Source organism: Tinamus guttatus, unplaced genomic scaffold, assembly GCF_059628265.1.
Source record: "Tinamus guttatus ecotype Peru unplaced genomic scaffold, ASM5962826v1 Tinamus_guttatus_pri_ptg000223l, whole genome shotgun sequence".
Classification (NCBI taxonomy): Eukaryota; Metazoa; Chordata; class Aves; order Tinamiformes; family Tinamidae; genus Tinamus; species Tinamus guttatus.
The window spans coordinates 131,359-146,171 of NW_028288757.1; the positions used below are offsets into that span (position 1 = coordinate 131,359).

General features: G+C 50.3%; 1 protein-coding gene across 2 annotated transcripts in view; it reads left to right on the plus strand.

Annotated features, from left to right (window-relative positions):
- TTC28 (tetratricopeptide repeat domain 28) overlaps positions 1-14,813 on the plus strand; it is a 139,404-nt gene that overhangs the window by 122,839 nt on the left and 1,752 nt on the right. The window contains exons 13-21 of one of the 2 annotated variants that reach the window (XM_088525040.1): positions 566-710; positions 4,169-4,348; positions 5,385-6,105; positions 7,717-7,841; positions 8,861-9,092; positions 9,814-9,890; positions 11,894-11,917; positions 12,769-12,898; positions 13,979-14,086. In XM_088525040.1, coding sequence (XP_088381166.1) covers positions 566-710; positions 4,169-4,348; positions 5,385-6,105; positions 7,717-7,841; positions 8,861-9,092; positions 9,814-9,890; positions 11,894-11,917; positions 12,769-12,898; positions 13,979-14,086 — 1,742 coding nt within the window. The remainder of the gene's footprint in view (positions 1-565; positions 711-4,168; positions 4,349-5,384; positions 6,106-7,716; positions 7,842-8,860; positions 9,093-9,813; positions 9,891-11,893; positions 11,918-12,768; positions 12,899-13,978; positions 14,087-14,813) is intronic. The other variant, XM_088525041.1, reaches the window with a different exon arrangement.

A 14,813-nucleotide genomic window follows, 5' to 3' on the forward strand; every position in this document is an offset into this window, starting at 1 on the left:
CGTGAGCATTGTAAGAGAGCAGCTGGAGTTGGCCTGATAGCGAGCAAAGGAAACCCTGGCTGGTATTGCCAGGTCCCTGGGGAGCAGGAAAGCGGGAGCAAAACAATGTTGCAGGAAATGAGCAAGCTGTCAAGAAAACGGATTGCAGAGCTGTTCTCCTGCTGGAGATGGAGTTCCGCCTGCGTGCGCAACTCGGACGATGCGCAGGGGCCGCAGCCCTGGCTGTGGGGCCACGCAGGGGCAGACGGCCAGCGCAGGTGCAACCCTCACAGCCTGGTCCTGGCCTCTCGCCTGCCTCCCTCTCAGCTCCGTGCCCTGTTAGAGGGCACAAAGCGCCCCAGAGCTTCCTGTGATTGTAGTCAGCTGTTGATGGCTCTCACATTCGCCTGCACACAAGTATGTGATTAAACACGTGAACAGCACTCTGGGACAAAGCTGTGTCATGGAGCATCCCATGGAGCTTCGACTTAAGATGGCCTGGCGGGTCAGCAGAATGATTTCAGGGCAACCTGATGTGGATTGCCAGGTTTCTGCAACTAACCTTTCAGTTGTCTTTTGTCCACAGGAGCTGTCAGAGCATGACCAGTCTGTTCAGCAGTACCATGTCTCCTGTTAAGGATGGGACGTCTTCTCTTCCAAGGAGGCAGACTTCCTTCACCAAGCCCCCGCTCCGTGCGCTCTATGACTTGCTGATAGGACCCATGGAAGGAGTAAGTCTTTAGTGAGGACAAACGTAGAAGTTCAATTAGCAAAATCCCCAGTGATCTGGGAAAGCAAGGACAGACAGCTTGGGAACTGATTCTGAGGCAAGGTGCCTTTAACTTGGTCTTCCCAGATGGTGAGACTGATTATGCTGGGAGATGGAAATAGGGGACTTTGCATCTCCTTGCTTATGTTTATGCCGCCCCAACCAACGCCTCCCCACATTCCAGCTTTGGCACCTCAGGACTTCACATGCTGCCTCTGGCCTCCCCTGTGACCTCTGTAGAGGTAACAGGTCACCCAGTGTTCTGGGATATTCCTTGTGCGTGAGCGTGGGGTGCCTGGGAGAAGGGCGGCGGGGGACAGTGACCCTAAGGACAGGTGGTGTGCTGGAAAGCTACCTCCATGGGAGGGAGGAAGCGGCTGCTGGACAAGGTGGCAACAGGGACTTAGTCCACGTGCCAGTTTCATACAAAAGGCAGCGTGTGTCGACATTGCTGCCAGCACCTGCAAACAGGACTGCTGGGCCATGCAGAGGAATGTATAGGCCAGAGCGGACGCATCAAGGTTCATAGCACGCTGAGCAGGGGAGTTTATGCAGCTTGCCAGCTCTCATGTGATTTTTAAACCCATTGGGCGTCTGAGCTCTGCCCTGTCTCTGTGCATCCGTGGGCTCTGAACAACCTGTGCACTGTCTTTGCTTTCCCTTAAATTTCAAAACTTAAATGCAGCTAGTGATGAAACCAAAAAGTATTTTGTTTGGTTCTTAGAAATTCTGTATTCGAAGGTCAGAAAGGTTAAGATGACAGTCGTAGTCATTTGGCAATAGCATTTGATGCCTCTCTCCAGACTGTTGTATCGTTTTGCTGCCCTCTTGCTGCTGCTGTCTGCCTGGTAAAGTCTAGGCTAGGGACCGTGGTGCAGCGCGCGCTCCGCTGTCCTCAGTGCAGGCCTGCTGTGCAGTGCAGATCGTGATGAATTCTTGCCCGTGTCCTCGGGCAGGCTGCGGATTCCCTTTGAGCAGAGCGCTTGGGCGGTTGCCCTGGAGTTCCTGCGTTGTGGCTGTGGTACCCTTCTGTCTGCTGTTGACTCCATACTTTTAGTGACTGATACTTACCCTTCCACTTCTCTACGTCCTCGAGGCCTTTTGCCCCAAAAGTCCAAGGCAGTTCCTGGTTTTCCCAGACCCCTCATGCACGCTGTGCTGCTCTGTCTGTTGCTTTTTCAGTATTGGCAGTGCCCTTTGTGAAACGAAGCGAGCAGAACTGCAGACAGCTTTCTCATTAGAGGGCTATAACTGCTGGTTCTGATTTATGTTCCATACCTGCTGCAACAACATGTAAAGTCCTTGGAGCCCATTTGTTGTTTCCTTTTAGGGCTGCTAAGCCAGGTGCAGACAGCACAGTGAATTGCCACCTCCAGCCTTTTCCTTGTTTCCACCCTTTTGCTCTGCTGTGGCACAGGATGGCTGGTGGTGCCACAGAGCCACCCGGGCCTCTGAATGTCACACAGTGCCACCCTGTCAGCCAGGCGAGTGGCCAGGTGATCCTGGTCCTGGCTCTCTCCCTCCTACAGGTCGGTGCTTTTACTGGGGCCTGGAGGTGCTCCCAGGAGGTCCCGCGGGTGCCGCTGCAGGGATGGGTGGCTCTGTTCGCGTGCTCTGCAGTCCTGCTCTGCTTTCCTGCCCGAGCACCCCGAGGCCTGGCCCGCACTCTGCTCTGAGCTCGGCTGTCGCTGGTGTCTGGGCGCTTTTGTCAGCTCGGGCGCTGAGGGTGCAGGCGAGGAAACGTCCTGTGCTGGTGAGTTGAAGAGATGAGCAGATGAGCAAAGGGAAGCCTGATTGCTCGGGGATGCCGTTCTGTCCTGGGTCTCGGAGAGCAGGCAGGTTGCTCCAGAAGACACGCGTGCATGCTGTTTGCAGCAAGGAAGATAGATAGCTTCCTTGGGGTAGAAAAAGGCATTTTCAGTGTCATCTGCTGCAAGTAGCTTTGTGTCCTCAAAATAGCTTTGCCTGGGAACATAACATCTGCTATAGTCTAAATAACCAAGCGATTTGAAGAAGAAATCTTTGGCTCAAACTCCGGGAACCCTCCTTTCCCCCTGCAGGCCAGGAATAACTGTGGTCAGGTTTGCTTGGTGGTTTCATGCGTTTGATACCTACAGTTGGTACATTTCCAGTAAGATACTAGATACCAGGCTTGGCAGGACTTTTGGAACACACAGAACTACTGGATTTGGGATCCTTGCTAACTTACAGTCTAAAAAATGCAGTTCAGGTGTTGCATGTGGTCTGGCCGTCCCATCATAGTGGAAAATTCTGATTATAGCAGCACTAGCTGCAGAGAGGCCCGTCAAGCCAGCAGCTGTCAGCAGGTTTAACGCAGCACCGCTCTGTTCCCAGCAAGCTGGGCACGGAGACTTGTCCTTCTCTACCAGAGCAGCCTGCGTTGTTGCTGTGAAGCAAACCATGGGTTCCTGTTCAACCGTTGCTGCTCTTTCTCACGGAATAGATTCTCTTTGTTAGAACTCACCACTAAAAATAATCCTTGGAGATGTATGTAATGCAAATAAGCTTCATAATTTTATTTCTCTCTCCTTAACGTGTGGGAAAAAATGTATTTTAGACTCTAGGACTTTTCCATGCAAATGGAAAATCCTGCAAAGCACATGTCATGATGGCTTAGATTGTGCTGCCAACAGAGCTCTGGAGGAGGGAGTCAAACAGAAAATACATAAAAACAAAACCAAACAACCCAGAAAACAGCAGCCCGGGTGGGAAGCTGCCCTCCACGGAGTGTGTGCGCTGCAGCCGCAGAGCGTGCGCCAGGCCCGGGGGACCCCGCGCTGCCGCTGCCAGGAGAAATGGCAAGAGGGCAGCTACTATTTTGAACTTCTTTTAAAAAGAAGATTTTCTTACCCTTCAGCAGTTTTCTTCCCTCTTTGAAAGTCGAAAACATCTAAAAGCATCTCGCTGTCTGCTCAGCTTTCTGCTATGTGACTTTCCCCCTCCCCTCTGACCTGATTTTGGTATTTTAGACTCCCTCTGGAGGAGACAGCCAGGCAGATGTTCCTATTCCTTAATTAATGTTCGTTCATCTTTTCTGCTGCCTGAGAGCTGAAGCTCGAGGGTGGCAGCAAATTCCTGCTGTGCTGTGACCGCTGGGGACGTGGGTCAGTGCATCCAGTGGGGGGACTCAGCCGCCAGCACGTTGCTCTCCAGCATGAGAGACCGACCCTGGCCAAGGTGGAGAGAGGGATTGAGCTCGTCATGCAGATAAAAGCAATGGTCCAACTTTACAGAACCGTCCGATGTGCACATGTGGTCACCAGTCACAGCAGCTGGGTCAAATGTATGCACATGAAGAGATGAGACTGTGGGATCAGACTAGAGCCCAACACATTGTGAGTGCAGCCCATGGGACTGATGCAGTCAAAGGACCAAACTGATGTTCTCTTTCTTTTCCAGGGTTTGATGCATTCCAGTGGTCCCGTTGGTCGCCACCGCCAGCTGATCCTGGTTCTGGAGGGAGAACTGTACCTCATTCCTTTCGCTCTTCTGAAGGGCAGTTCCTCCAACGAGTACCTCTACGAGCGCTTCAGCCTCATCGCGGTGCCATCCATCCAGTCGCTGAACCCCAGCTCCAAGGTCTGGCCTTGCCCCCACAAGCCTGTCTCTCGTAGACGTCTCTGGTGAGGCGGGTCTGGTGTATGCGGAACAGCAGCAGCCGTGTCCTGCTGCGCCTGACCGTAGAGCAGAAGCTGCAGATGTGCCGCTCTCCCAAGGCACGGCCGGCTCTGGAGCATGCTGAGCAGCGCCGGTGGCAGATAGATTCTGATGCAGTTCCTGCAGTAGGGAGGACGGGGGATGGATCATCTGAATCTCCTCCTCTAAGGTGTCATGTCCTCGGGTGTGCACTTTCATGGCAGACTGCAGAAATGTAGGTGACCTAGACTGAGCTTCGTTGCAGAGTTCACTGTGTCCTAGTGGACTCCTGAGATGTTTGGCTGCTTGGGAGCTCTCCACGTGGTGGAGGCCCCTCATGTCTCGTGACACTAAAGCCATTAAGTCAAAGCCACCACAGGCCAGTCTGGAGGAATTGCCTTTATGTTGATATTTGGCAGCAACCTTCAGCTTTTCTAAGGCCCTGCATGCCCAGGGAGAACAACCTAGTCACATCTGCTCTTGCTGTGTGCCATCCTCGCACTGGGTTAAGCACAGTCATTAGAGCAGCAGAAGGGTCTGACCTTTGTCACGGCTATGGATGGGGGGATTCAGCTCTTCTCTTTGTCGGGCTGCAGGGATCAGCTGCAGGTGACACCATGCACCTCGCAGTGGTGACATCATTCCAGTTTGTGTTTACAAATGCTTTTTCCCCTAAGAAGGGAAGTTGGAATCTTCTTTATACTTGCAGTTCTGCTGCAAGCCTCCAAGGGAATCGAGGCTAAGTCTCTCTCTATTCTATGGTTATCTATTTCTCCACCTGAGAAATAGGATTAGAAAATCTGACAAGTAGAGCTGTTTCTTGGAGAGCTGAATGGAGGGAAAAAAAAGGAAATGCAAATTATTTTTGTAATTACAGTTATCAGATTACACTTTAGACACGAGGATACAGCATGTTTTACAACCAGCACCCCAGCAGACAGATCTTTGAGCCCTATTTTCTGTGTTTTTTTCTCTGCAGTCCCACGTGAGGAAGAATACTCCTGCTTTCTCCAGTTCTACCTCAATGGCAGCTGTCATAGGAAATCCCAAGCTCCCTTCAGCAGTTATGGACAGGTGGCTGTGGGGCCCTATGCCCTCTGCAGAAGAGGAGGCATATATGGTGTCCGAGTTACTTGGCTGCCAACCCTTAGTTGGCAATGCAGCAACAAAGGAGAGGGTCATGAGTGCCCTGTCTCAGGCAGAATGTGTCCATTTTGCCACCCACATTTCCTGGAAGCTGGCTGCCTTGGTCCTGACGCCCAACACTGACAGCAATCCAACCAGCAGCAAGAGCTCTTTCGGGAACCCCTACACAATACCAGAATCCCTTCGGATGCAAGATGATGCCAGCGATGCAGAGAGCATCTCAGACTGCCCTCCTCTCCAGGAGTTTCTGCTCACAGCAGCTGATGTCCTGGATCTGCGGCTCCCTGTTAAATTAGTGGTTCTTGGGTCTTACCAAGAATCCAACAGCAAAGTCACTGCCGATGGGGTCATTGGCTTGACAAGAGCGTTCCTGGCTGCTGGGGCCCAGTGTGTCCTGGTGTCACTCTGGCCTGTTCCTGTGGCTGCTTCCAAAATGTTTGTGCATGCCTTCTATTCCTCCCTCCTAAATGGGATGAAAGCCAGTGCAGCCCTTGGGGAAGCGATGAAAACTGTGCAGAGCAGCAAGCAGTTCTCACACCCATCCAACTGGGCAGGTAGGAGAATCTGCTTTTTGATAAACTGGATGGGCTTTTGGGGAAGTACTCTAGAGCCAAATTGCCTGTATTAAGCAAGGAATGATGCTGACGGGTGGCTGGAGGCTGCGTGTTGCCCACGCACTCCCAGGTGTCATCCACTGGGCTTCAGACCACGCCATGTGTGACTGCTCCTTCCCTTCAAGGGGGCTGGATGTCAGTGCCATGGGACACAGGAGCATTTCACAGCACACAGTATGTAGATAAGTTATGGATTTCACCTTTTAAAACAATTGTGAAGGTGAAGTGTGTTTCATCACAATGGTTTCATGACTGGAATGACATGTGTGCTACAAAGCTCACTTATGGCATGGGTGATTGTCTTTGGTGCCTGGTTCCTCCACGACTGGGATGAATTTAGCTGGAGTTTGCTCCAATTCATCGAACCGTGTCCCTGATAACGCAGGTTTGACTGTCAGGAGGCAAGAGCAGCGTTTCTAGAAGCAGCAGCAGCAGTCGGCAGCTGTGATTTCCATGGCGTAGACCTTGGAGGTCTCACTGATTTGCTCCCCAAGGGGAAAGGTTCCACTGGCCTCCCATGGAAATTTCCCAGCAGCGCAAGCGGAGCCAGCGGGATGTGCGGCTCCTCACTCCGCAGCTGCCTTAGTGAGCTGAGATGCAGAAGGACAAAGTTCCGGTGCTAATACGGGTAATTGTAAATAAGCTGCAGGGTTTTCCCAACACAAATCGTGTTTCCTGAAAGCTGTAAACATTCCCCGAATGTTTTCGCTTTGCACGGGCAGCAATGCCTGGTGTGTGGAGCAGGGGGCTGCGGGGCCCGTGGCTGCTGCGGGAGGGCAGCTCGCGGCAGCGCGCCGCGGGGACGCCGGAGCTGGCCTGGGAGGCCGCCCGAGTCCCGTGTTAGGATGTGACTCAGAGAATGGCTTTAGGTTACCGACCACAGTCCAACTGGTATTTTAGTTTCCTTTTAAGAACTTGCTGTCTCAAAGGAAAGAGTTTTTTAAATAATAATTTGAAGAATCCGTTCCCTGGCAAAACATCACTTGTGGACATGGGCTCTTAGCTTTGCCCCCAGGCAGGGTCCGGCAGACTGCCCTAGTACTGCTCCTCTGTGGATTGTGAACGAGTCGCCTGCCTGGGGCTGAGCGGCGGGTCCTGGAGCAGGGCAGAGCGGCCTGCGCTGCGCCCGCGCAACCGAGCGTTCGCACGTGCAGCCAGCGCGGGTTTCTCACCCAGCCAGAAACACACTCAGTTTTCTGATTTCTGTTGTTTCTAGGCTCTGTTTAGCATCTATTGATTTCTGTTGCTGTAGAGCAGACATGGAGCGCGCTAGGACAGATCTAGCTGCAACACAGCATTTTTCCACTTGCTTGAACAGGAAAACAGTATTGATTTAATAGAGAAGGAGAGCAAAAAGCATCCAGGGAGCTTTCTGGAAGTTCAGTCTGTGGGACTGAGTAAACAGGCAGCTGCTTTAGGGAAAGAATATAACTCTGCAGGGGGCAATGAACCATTTATTTCATTAGCCTGAAAGGGCAGGGGGTATCTGCCTGTCTGGCAAGCGTCCTGCGATGAGAGGAGATTGAGAAGCTCTCACTCTGCGTCCTGCAGGCTTCACGCTCATCGGGAGTGATGTGAAGCTGAACAGCCCTTCTTCGCTGGTGGGACAGGCCCTGACGGAGATTCTGCAGCACCCCGAGAGGGCACGGGATGCCCTGCGTGTCCTGCTACATCTGGTAAGAGAAGGGACACGTCGCAGCACGGAGCGGGCGTGGGGACGGGCACGGCAGCGGCGTAGTCCTGAGCTGGCGCTGCTTGCGGGTGTGCGTCTGAACAAGGAGATCTAACCGCTCGCACTTGAACATAGACCTTTCTCCCTCAGCACAAGGCAGTATCTTACCAAAATTCTGGGTCACAGTGAAAATGCCTGATGGGGTTTCCAGAGTCCTACCTTGTGTTGTGACAAATTCTTGTTCAGACCCATCTTGCTTGCAGTAGCTGTTGAATTTAGTCCATGCTTTAAAAAATGAGATAATTGATAAGATTAATTGTTTTTATAAGAAAATAACTACAGACATTGCAAGGGAAGCAGTAAATGGAGATGCAGAACAATTTAGTGACCACTGTCTTTTTGCATATTTGGAGATAAGAGGCACTGCTGTTCCCATATGTGCTAGTCGCCGGCTGTGGGGAGCAGCAGGACCGAGGCCAAGCTGACAGATGGTTAAAATCATCTCTTATGATATTGGGTATTTTTCCTTCCAACGTGTCTTCTCTGTTGCCGCAGGAATGTGGAATATCCATTGGGTTGTGGAAACCAATGAATAATGGTAGTCCTCCCAGCTGCTGTTTATTGTGAACACTTCTCCTTTTGCTTTTTAACATATATAGCTGTTTGCACAGTCTTGCCTGGTAATGAGCAGTGTGCTCAAGAGACTGGAGCCTGAGTGTGAGTCATCTTTTGGGGACAAATGTGCTGCCAGCCTATAGGAATGATCACAACCAAACCAGCATCTGGTTTCCTATGGCGTTCATGTTCCTGTGGTGTGTTCCTATGGCATTCATCCCACAGTGACGGATCACAGCAGTTTTGCAACCGAATATTGAGCTATTCCAAGGGCTCTGACATCCTTCTGTGTAAGATGAGGCTGAATGTCAGTCTTGCCCTTCCTGCCACTTCACTGTGTGCAGGGATCAATAATAAACCTTCCTTATAAAATAAGCTAATAAAATAATGCTGTATTTTGCCCCGAAGGTGGAGAAGTCATTGCAGCGGATCCAGAACGGGCAGCACAACTCCATGTACACCTCCCAGCAAAGCGTGGAGAATAAAGTGGGCGGCATTCCCGGCTGGCAGGCGCTGCTCACGGCCGTGGGCTTCCGCCTGGACCCCCCCAGCAGCGGCCTCCCCGCCGCCGTCTTCTTCCCCACCGCGGACCCCGGCGAGCGGCTGCAGCAGTGCAGCACCACCATACAGTCCCTGCTAGGTGAGCGCCGGCCAGCGCGCCTCTACCCAGGGACTCCTGCCTTTTCCTGCGCAACGACGAAATTTGTCTGATAATAGTGTATGTTTTTACAGTAACAAAATAAAAGCATTTAATGGGACAAAATCTCTCCTCAGCGCCTGAGGCTTTCATGGCTGGATAGCAGAGGGTTATTTTGTCCTTGTTACCACTAGAGGGAGGCCCAGAACAAGAGGGACGTGATGAATTAAGGCCCTTCCAGTAGATCTGTATGCAGTGTTCCTGAGATTATGTCCCAATTGTCTTCTTGCCTCAGATAATTGAATCACGCAAGGAAAAGAAAATCAGAGTCTGTATACAGCTAACAGAATCCCTAGAAGTAAATATTTATTGAGTATTTTGTCATATATGGAAATATTTACCACTGGATCCACTATCTGAGAAGCATGATGGGACTGTTCCTTTCTCAGTCAGAAACTCTATAATCAAATATAAAGTTAGGAAAATGCTTTTGCTTTCTGGAAGTTGCTGCTGCTTCCAGAGCTGTTCACTGATACAGGGAAGAGATTTTAGGAGTTAGCTGAGTGTGTGTCCTATTCAGATTGTCCACCTGAACAGATATCGATAGATATTTCTTGATAGATATTGAATCTATCAAGAAACAGATTTTGAAAAAAAAAAGAAACATATTGAACAATCAAGAAATAGTTTTTGAATGAGCTCTGTTGCCTTTGTTGTTTTTCAGGTTTGCCTAACCCTGCACTTCAGGCACTTTGTAAACTTATCACAGCTTCAGAAACCGGAGAACAGCTTATCAACCGGGTGAGTTGGGAGGGTTCTCTCCAGCACTGGTTTCCAAACGCTTCCTTACAGGCCAGTGGGTTCGGAGGTGCACAAAATGGTTTATGTCTCAGTTTCTCAGCCCAGCAGTTGCATGATAGGAGAGTTCAGTATTGAGACTGTAAACTTGCCTTGTAGTGAGAGTGACCATGAGTGTCCAGGAGAGCAGAATACAGGTGTGCTATTGAGCTGCAGGTCTCCCAGTTCAGACGCAGAAGTGAAAACATAATACGGAGAGCAGGAAAGAGCGGCAAAATACAGGAAAACGAGTGGTAGAAGCACCGAGTTCTTTGACAGCCCCATCGCGGCCCATGCTGGCTGGTCGCTGTCCGGAGCAGTGTCCCAGGTGTCCCAAGCAGTGGCACCAGCTCGGGGCCGCGCGAGGGGCTTCTCAGGCTGCAGCTGCCGCTGGTGACACCGGCAGCTCCGCCAGCAGGACCCGGCGTCTCCAGGAGCCGAGCGCTGCTGCCCAGGCCCCGCTCCCTCTTCCTGCCCCGTCTCTTCTCTCCTTTCTGGCATGTCGAGCCCAGCCCAGCCTTGCCCTGCACCACCGGCCTGCCCGCCACGTGTTTCTTACTGTCCTGGTTCTCCTCTAATGCAGTTTCTCTTGGTCGCGTGCCCGCTTTGGTGAGTGCGCGCCGTGTGTTGTGAGCAGGCGCAGAGCTCAGCTCCTCCTCCCGGGCAGTGCTGCAGCAGGGAGCTGGGCTTGTCCCCACGCTGTCGTTGAAGGGTCCCCTTCACTCTGTCCTGTTTGGTCTCTCTCTGCACCACGTACAAAACAGGTCCAGCTGTGCAGTTACTGTTAAGAAGCCTGTTTTGGTTGCCCATGAGACTGAGTCTGTTTCAAGGAAATGTTTTTTTTTTTCTTTTTTTATTTAGCATGTGAGATGTTTCTAACAGTTTGTGCTTTATGGGGTTCTGCTGTCTTGCATCAGCTCTTCTGTGGGTGCCTGAGGCTTTCCAGGTTGAGCAGCAGCAGGTTATTTTGTCCTCATTGCCACCAGAGGGAGGCCTGAGTAAGTGGGACGTGAGGAGTAAAGGACATGCCAGGAGATTTGTATGTGCAGCAATATCTCCGAGATTGTGTCCCCGTTGTTGTTTTGCCTCAGGTAATTAAACCATGCAAGGAAAAGAAATCCATTTTTTGTTGGCTGTGCACAGCTAACTGAAGTGATGCCATTTCCCTGTGTTGGCAGAGATGTCGTGTTGTTTTTGCAAATGCTTTTCAGTAGCTCCAAACACAAGCAGATTTCCCTTTGCACAGGTCCACCCTGTTAAAACATTGCGTGGTTTTGACTTAGCTCTTCCTTCCTCTGCTGTTAGTCACATTTCCTCCCTGCTGTTCCCAGCAGCTCAGTTAGGAAGCAGCTAAGAAACGTGGTGGGAGATGCCTGCATTCAAAGCTGGGATGATGGTAGTCCAGCCGCTGGACAGAGCTTCCTTCTTCCTCTCCAGAGGGAGCAGTGAGTTTCATAATGGAGCGACTGCTCTTGCCATCAGCAAGGCATGAGCAGATCTCTTGCTTGGATGTTTTTATGTGCACAAATGGAAGGCAGGAACTGGAAAAGGAAGAACTGTGGTAGTACTGCATACACAGGAAAAATCTAGGGATCGTTGACTGCAGCAAGGGCTGATGAAAGTATCCAGAGAAAACAGGCGAGGGGCTTGTTTGTGCTCAGCCTCCTGCCAGAACGTGTCCTGGCCGGGGGTGTCTGCCGTGGTTGTGGGGAGCTGGTGCTGCCAGGCTCCAGCTGCCTCTGCCCGCGCCGCTGGGCTCCTCCTCATTCACCGCTCAGGCCATTTCCATTGCTCTCCTCTCCCTGGTTAGAGCATCTTGCACTCAGGATGCTATTTTGCATGCACACGTGTCGCTGCATGGCAGGGTTCCCTCCCACAGGCACGTTGTAGCACAGAATAACCCATGTTCTTTGTTTCTTTCCTTCTCTTCTCCTCTCTTTTTCTTTCTTGTTATCTGCTGCCCGAAGGCTGTTAAAAATATGGTGGGAATGGTGAGTATGACAAGCAGGCGGGAGTGAGAGTCCCGTGCAGGACGGAGCGCGCAGACAGAGCGCGGCGTCGCTGCAGGCCGCTTCCCTGAGCTGCCGGGCAGTGCCAGGCCCTGCCTGCAGGCCCGGGGCTGCTCGGTGACGTTAACGTGGGAAAAAGGCAGTGTTGGCTCGTGTGGGCTGTAAGTGCTTCCAGGCCGAGACGGGTGGTCCTGGGATGCATTTGGTCCTGGGTTAGCAACTTTCCATCCTTCCTGCCCTGGCTGGGCTTGAGTTCTGTGGGATCCTGGCATCTTAATTTGTGTCAGATCATCATAAACCACTTTTTTTGAACTTTCCTACTTCTGTCTCTCGGGCCCAGATAAGAAACTTCTTTCCTGGGAAGTCATAAAGGTCTTAGGAAAGTCTTCCATAGTTTCGTATGATTTTATTCTGCCCAGTTTAGTGTTGAGAATTGGTTTATTGGGATTCACATAAGGAATATGGCTTAGTTATGGAATGGGCTTTAGCAACTGCCTGTGAGCAGCCCCAAAGTGTTTCTTTTCTTTTCTTTCATGTCCCAGATTTTCCTGCTGTGCTTCCTCCTTGCTCTTTCTCCACTGGCCACATCTCCAGCCCTCACCCCGTTCTGTCCCTTGCTTTGCTGGTGTTTTCAGCCTTGTTGATCGTCACTGTCCCTGGACTGGTCCCCCCCGGCCAGGCCTTTCCATCTCACTGTTCGGCTCGGGGGGCAGCTGCTGTCTCCATACGTCCGTAGAGAAGGGGCTGTTTGCAGTGCATTTATTTAGCTTTGTGTCAGGAAAGTGTTGATGTGGTGTGTCAGGAATGGCTAATGTTTGTGTTGTTATCTTCAGCTACATCAAGTCTTGGTTCAACTTCAGGCAGGAGAGAAGGAGCAGGATTTCTCCTCCGCACCAATCCAGGTTTCAATCAGTGTCCAGCTCTGGAGGCTTCCTGGCTGTCACGAGTTTTTGGCAGCTCTAGGTAGGAAAACACTTCCTCCTGTTTTCTTACTGTTACTCCTGCCTCATGTGGTAGAGTCAAGTAGTGTTGGGACTCGCAGCATGAGGGTTGTTTGCCTGGGTACCGCTCGTTTCTCGGCAGCTCTGGAGGTGCTGCCTGTCTGCTCACTACGTCTCTACCTGTTCACATGCACTCACTGATGCGTCAGTGGCAGGGGGAGTTTTTCTGCATACACTGAAACATCTCCTGGGGTAGCAGAACATGTATTTCAGGGCAGACAGCTACTTGGTGCCATCAGGATGGCTCAACTCTATTTTTTATTTTAGGATCCTGTTTCCCTGCTCTTGGAATTGCATTCTAGTGAGTTTGCTTCTGGCATTCTCTCTGGAATGAACCAGCTGTTCCTTTGGCAGCAGTACCTGTCCACTGAGGAAGGATAGGACATACCAGAGCGACAGTGTGTACCAGGAGTTGTATCCTGAAGAAAAGACAGATGAGAACTAAACACCAAAGTAGTTTTTATTCTGTTTTGGACCCTGCTTTGGGGAAGGGCATTGCATTTTGCAGCACTGCAGAGAGAGACGCCCAGGAAGTTTGTAAGAAGATCTAGCAGACACTGGACATAGTTTCCAATATACATTTATGCCCCCTCCTGCCTAGCCCTTGCTGGCTAAGTTTCAAGGTCTCTGCTCCTTTTTAGGCCTATTTCTATGAGAAATCTTCGAATTAATGATGAATGGCAGGGGCACATAGGACTGCTCCCCAGAAATGTGGTTAGTGTACGATTTGTTTACAATTCTGAATAATTTGCACATTAAAAAATAATACTGAGTGCCATATTATGTCTGTTAGTTTGGATAGGAGTTATTAGTGTGTGTGTTAAATGTGGCACCTGAAAGCTTCTTACTACCTGCTGGAGTATACATGCTAGAGAATAATAAAAACAAACCAGCAAGTGTACACTGTGGGACACATCATTCTAGGACACTGCAGATGCTTTGTTCTGTTTGTGTTATAAAGGAGATCAGACCTCTTTTAAGACATGGAATCTTTCTATGAGATATGATTTTTTTTGATTTTTTACTTCATATTCTGTTGCAGGTTTTGATCTTTGTGAAGTTGGGCAAGAGGAGGTGATTCTGAAAACTGGGAAACAAGCTAATAGGAGGACAATGCACTTTGCTCTACAGTCCTTGCTGGCACTTTTTGGTAAAGTTACTCACAGCAGCTTTTTTCCTGTACCATCTGCTGATTTGATCAGAATGGTCTTTCTTGGTATTTCATGTTCTCACCTTTTGTGCATGCATACATACATGCATGCATGATGCATACATCATCATACATACTTGATATAGACCACACGTCACACAGTAGGTGCAGCAAACATTATTTTTTATATATAAATATAACTTTCCAAACTTTAGCTGCCTCACAGAAAGGCTGCCTCCCAAAAATGCCGCAGACAGTACTGCAACATTACTGCCCTGCTAGAAAGATGCTAAAGGAGAAGGTGTCTGTCTGGGTAGTTCAAAATGTTTTCCAAGGAAGACTATATCAGGCTTGTAGCACTACTGTCTGGAGTAGGAAATATTTGCCTCATTTTACAAAAAGGGAAAGAAACACGAAGACTTGACTGAGGCCAAAGCTGGAACTAGAATCCATCATCAGGTGGATGAGTAGCCCATGATTATTTTTTGAGATCCAAAGCTGGTAATCCATTGACAAGGTCCCAGAGTTTTCCTATAGGATACCTAGACTGAGTTCCTGCCCTTGAACTTCCTCAACTGTGCACATAATTCTTCTTGACTAAGTAGTGGTTATTTTAGTGTAGCATAAAGCCTATGTGCTTGTTAGAGCATTTCCTCTTGATTCTGATGAGAACTTTACCTGGTTTCATTTGGTTTTAGCGTGCAATTAGGGATGTGTTTGCACACGT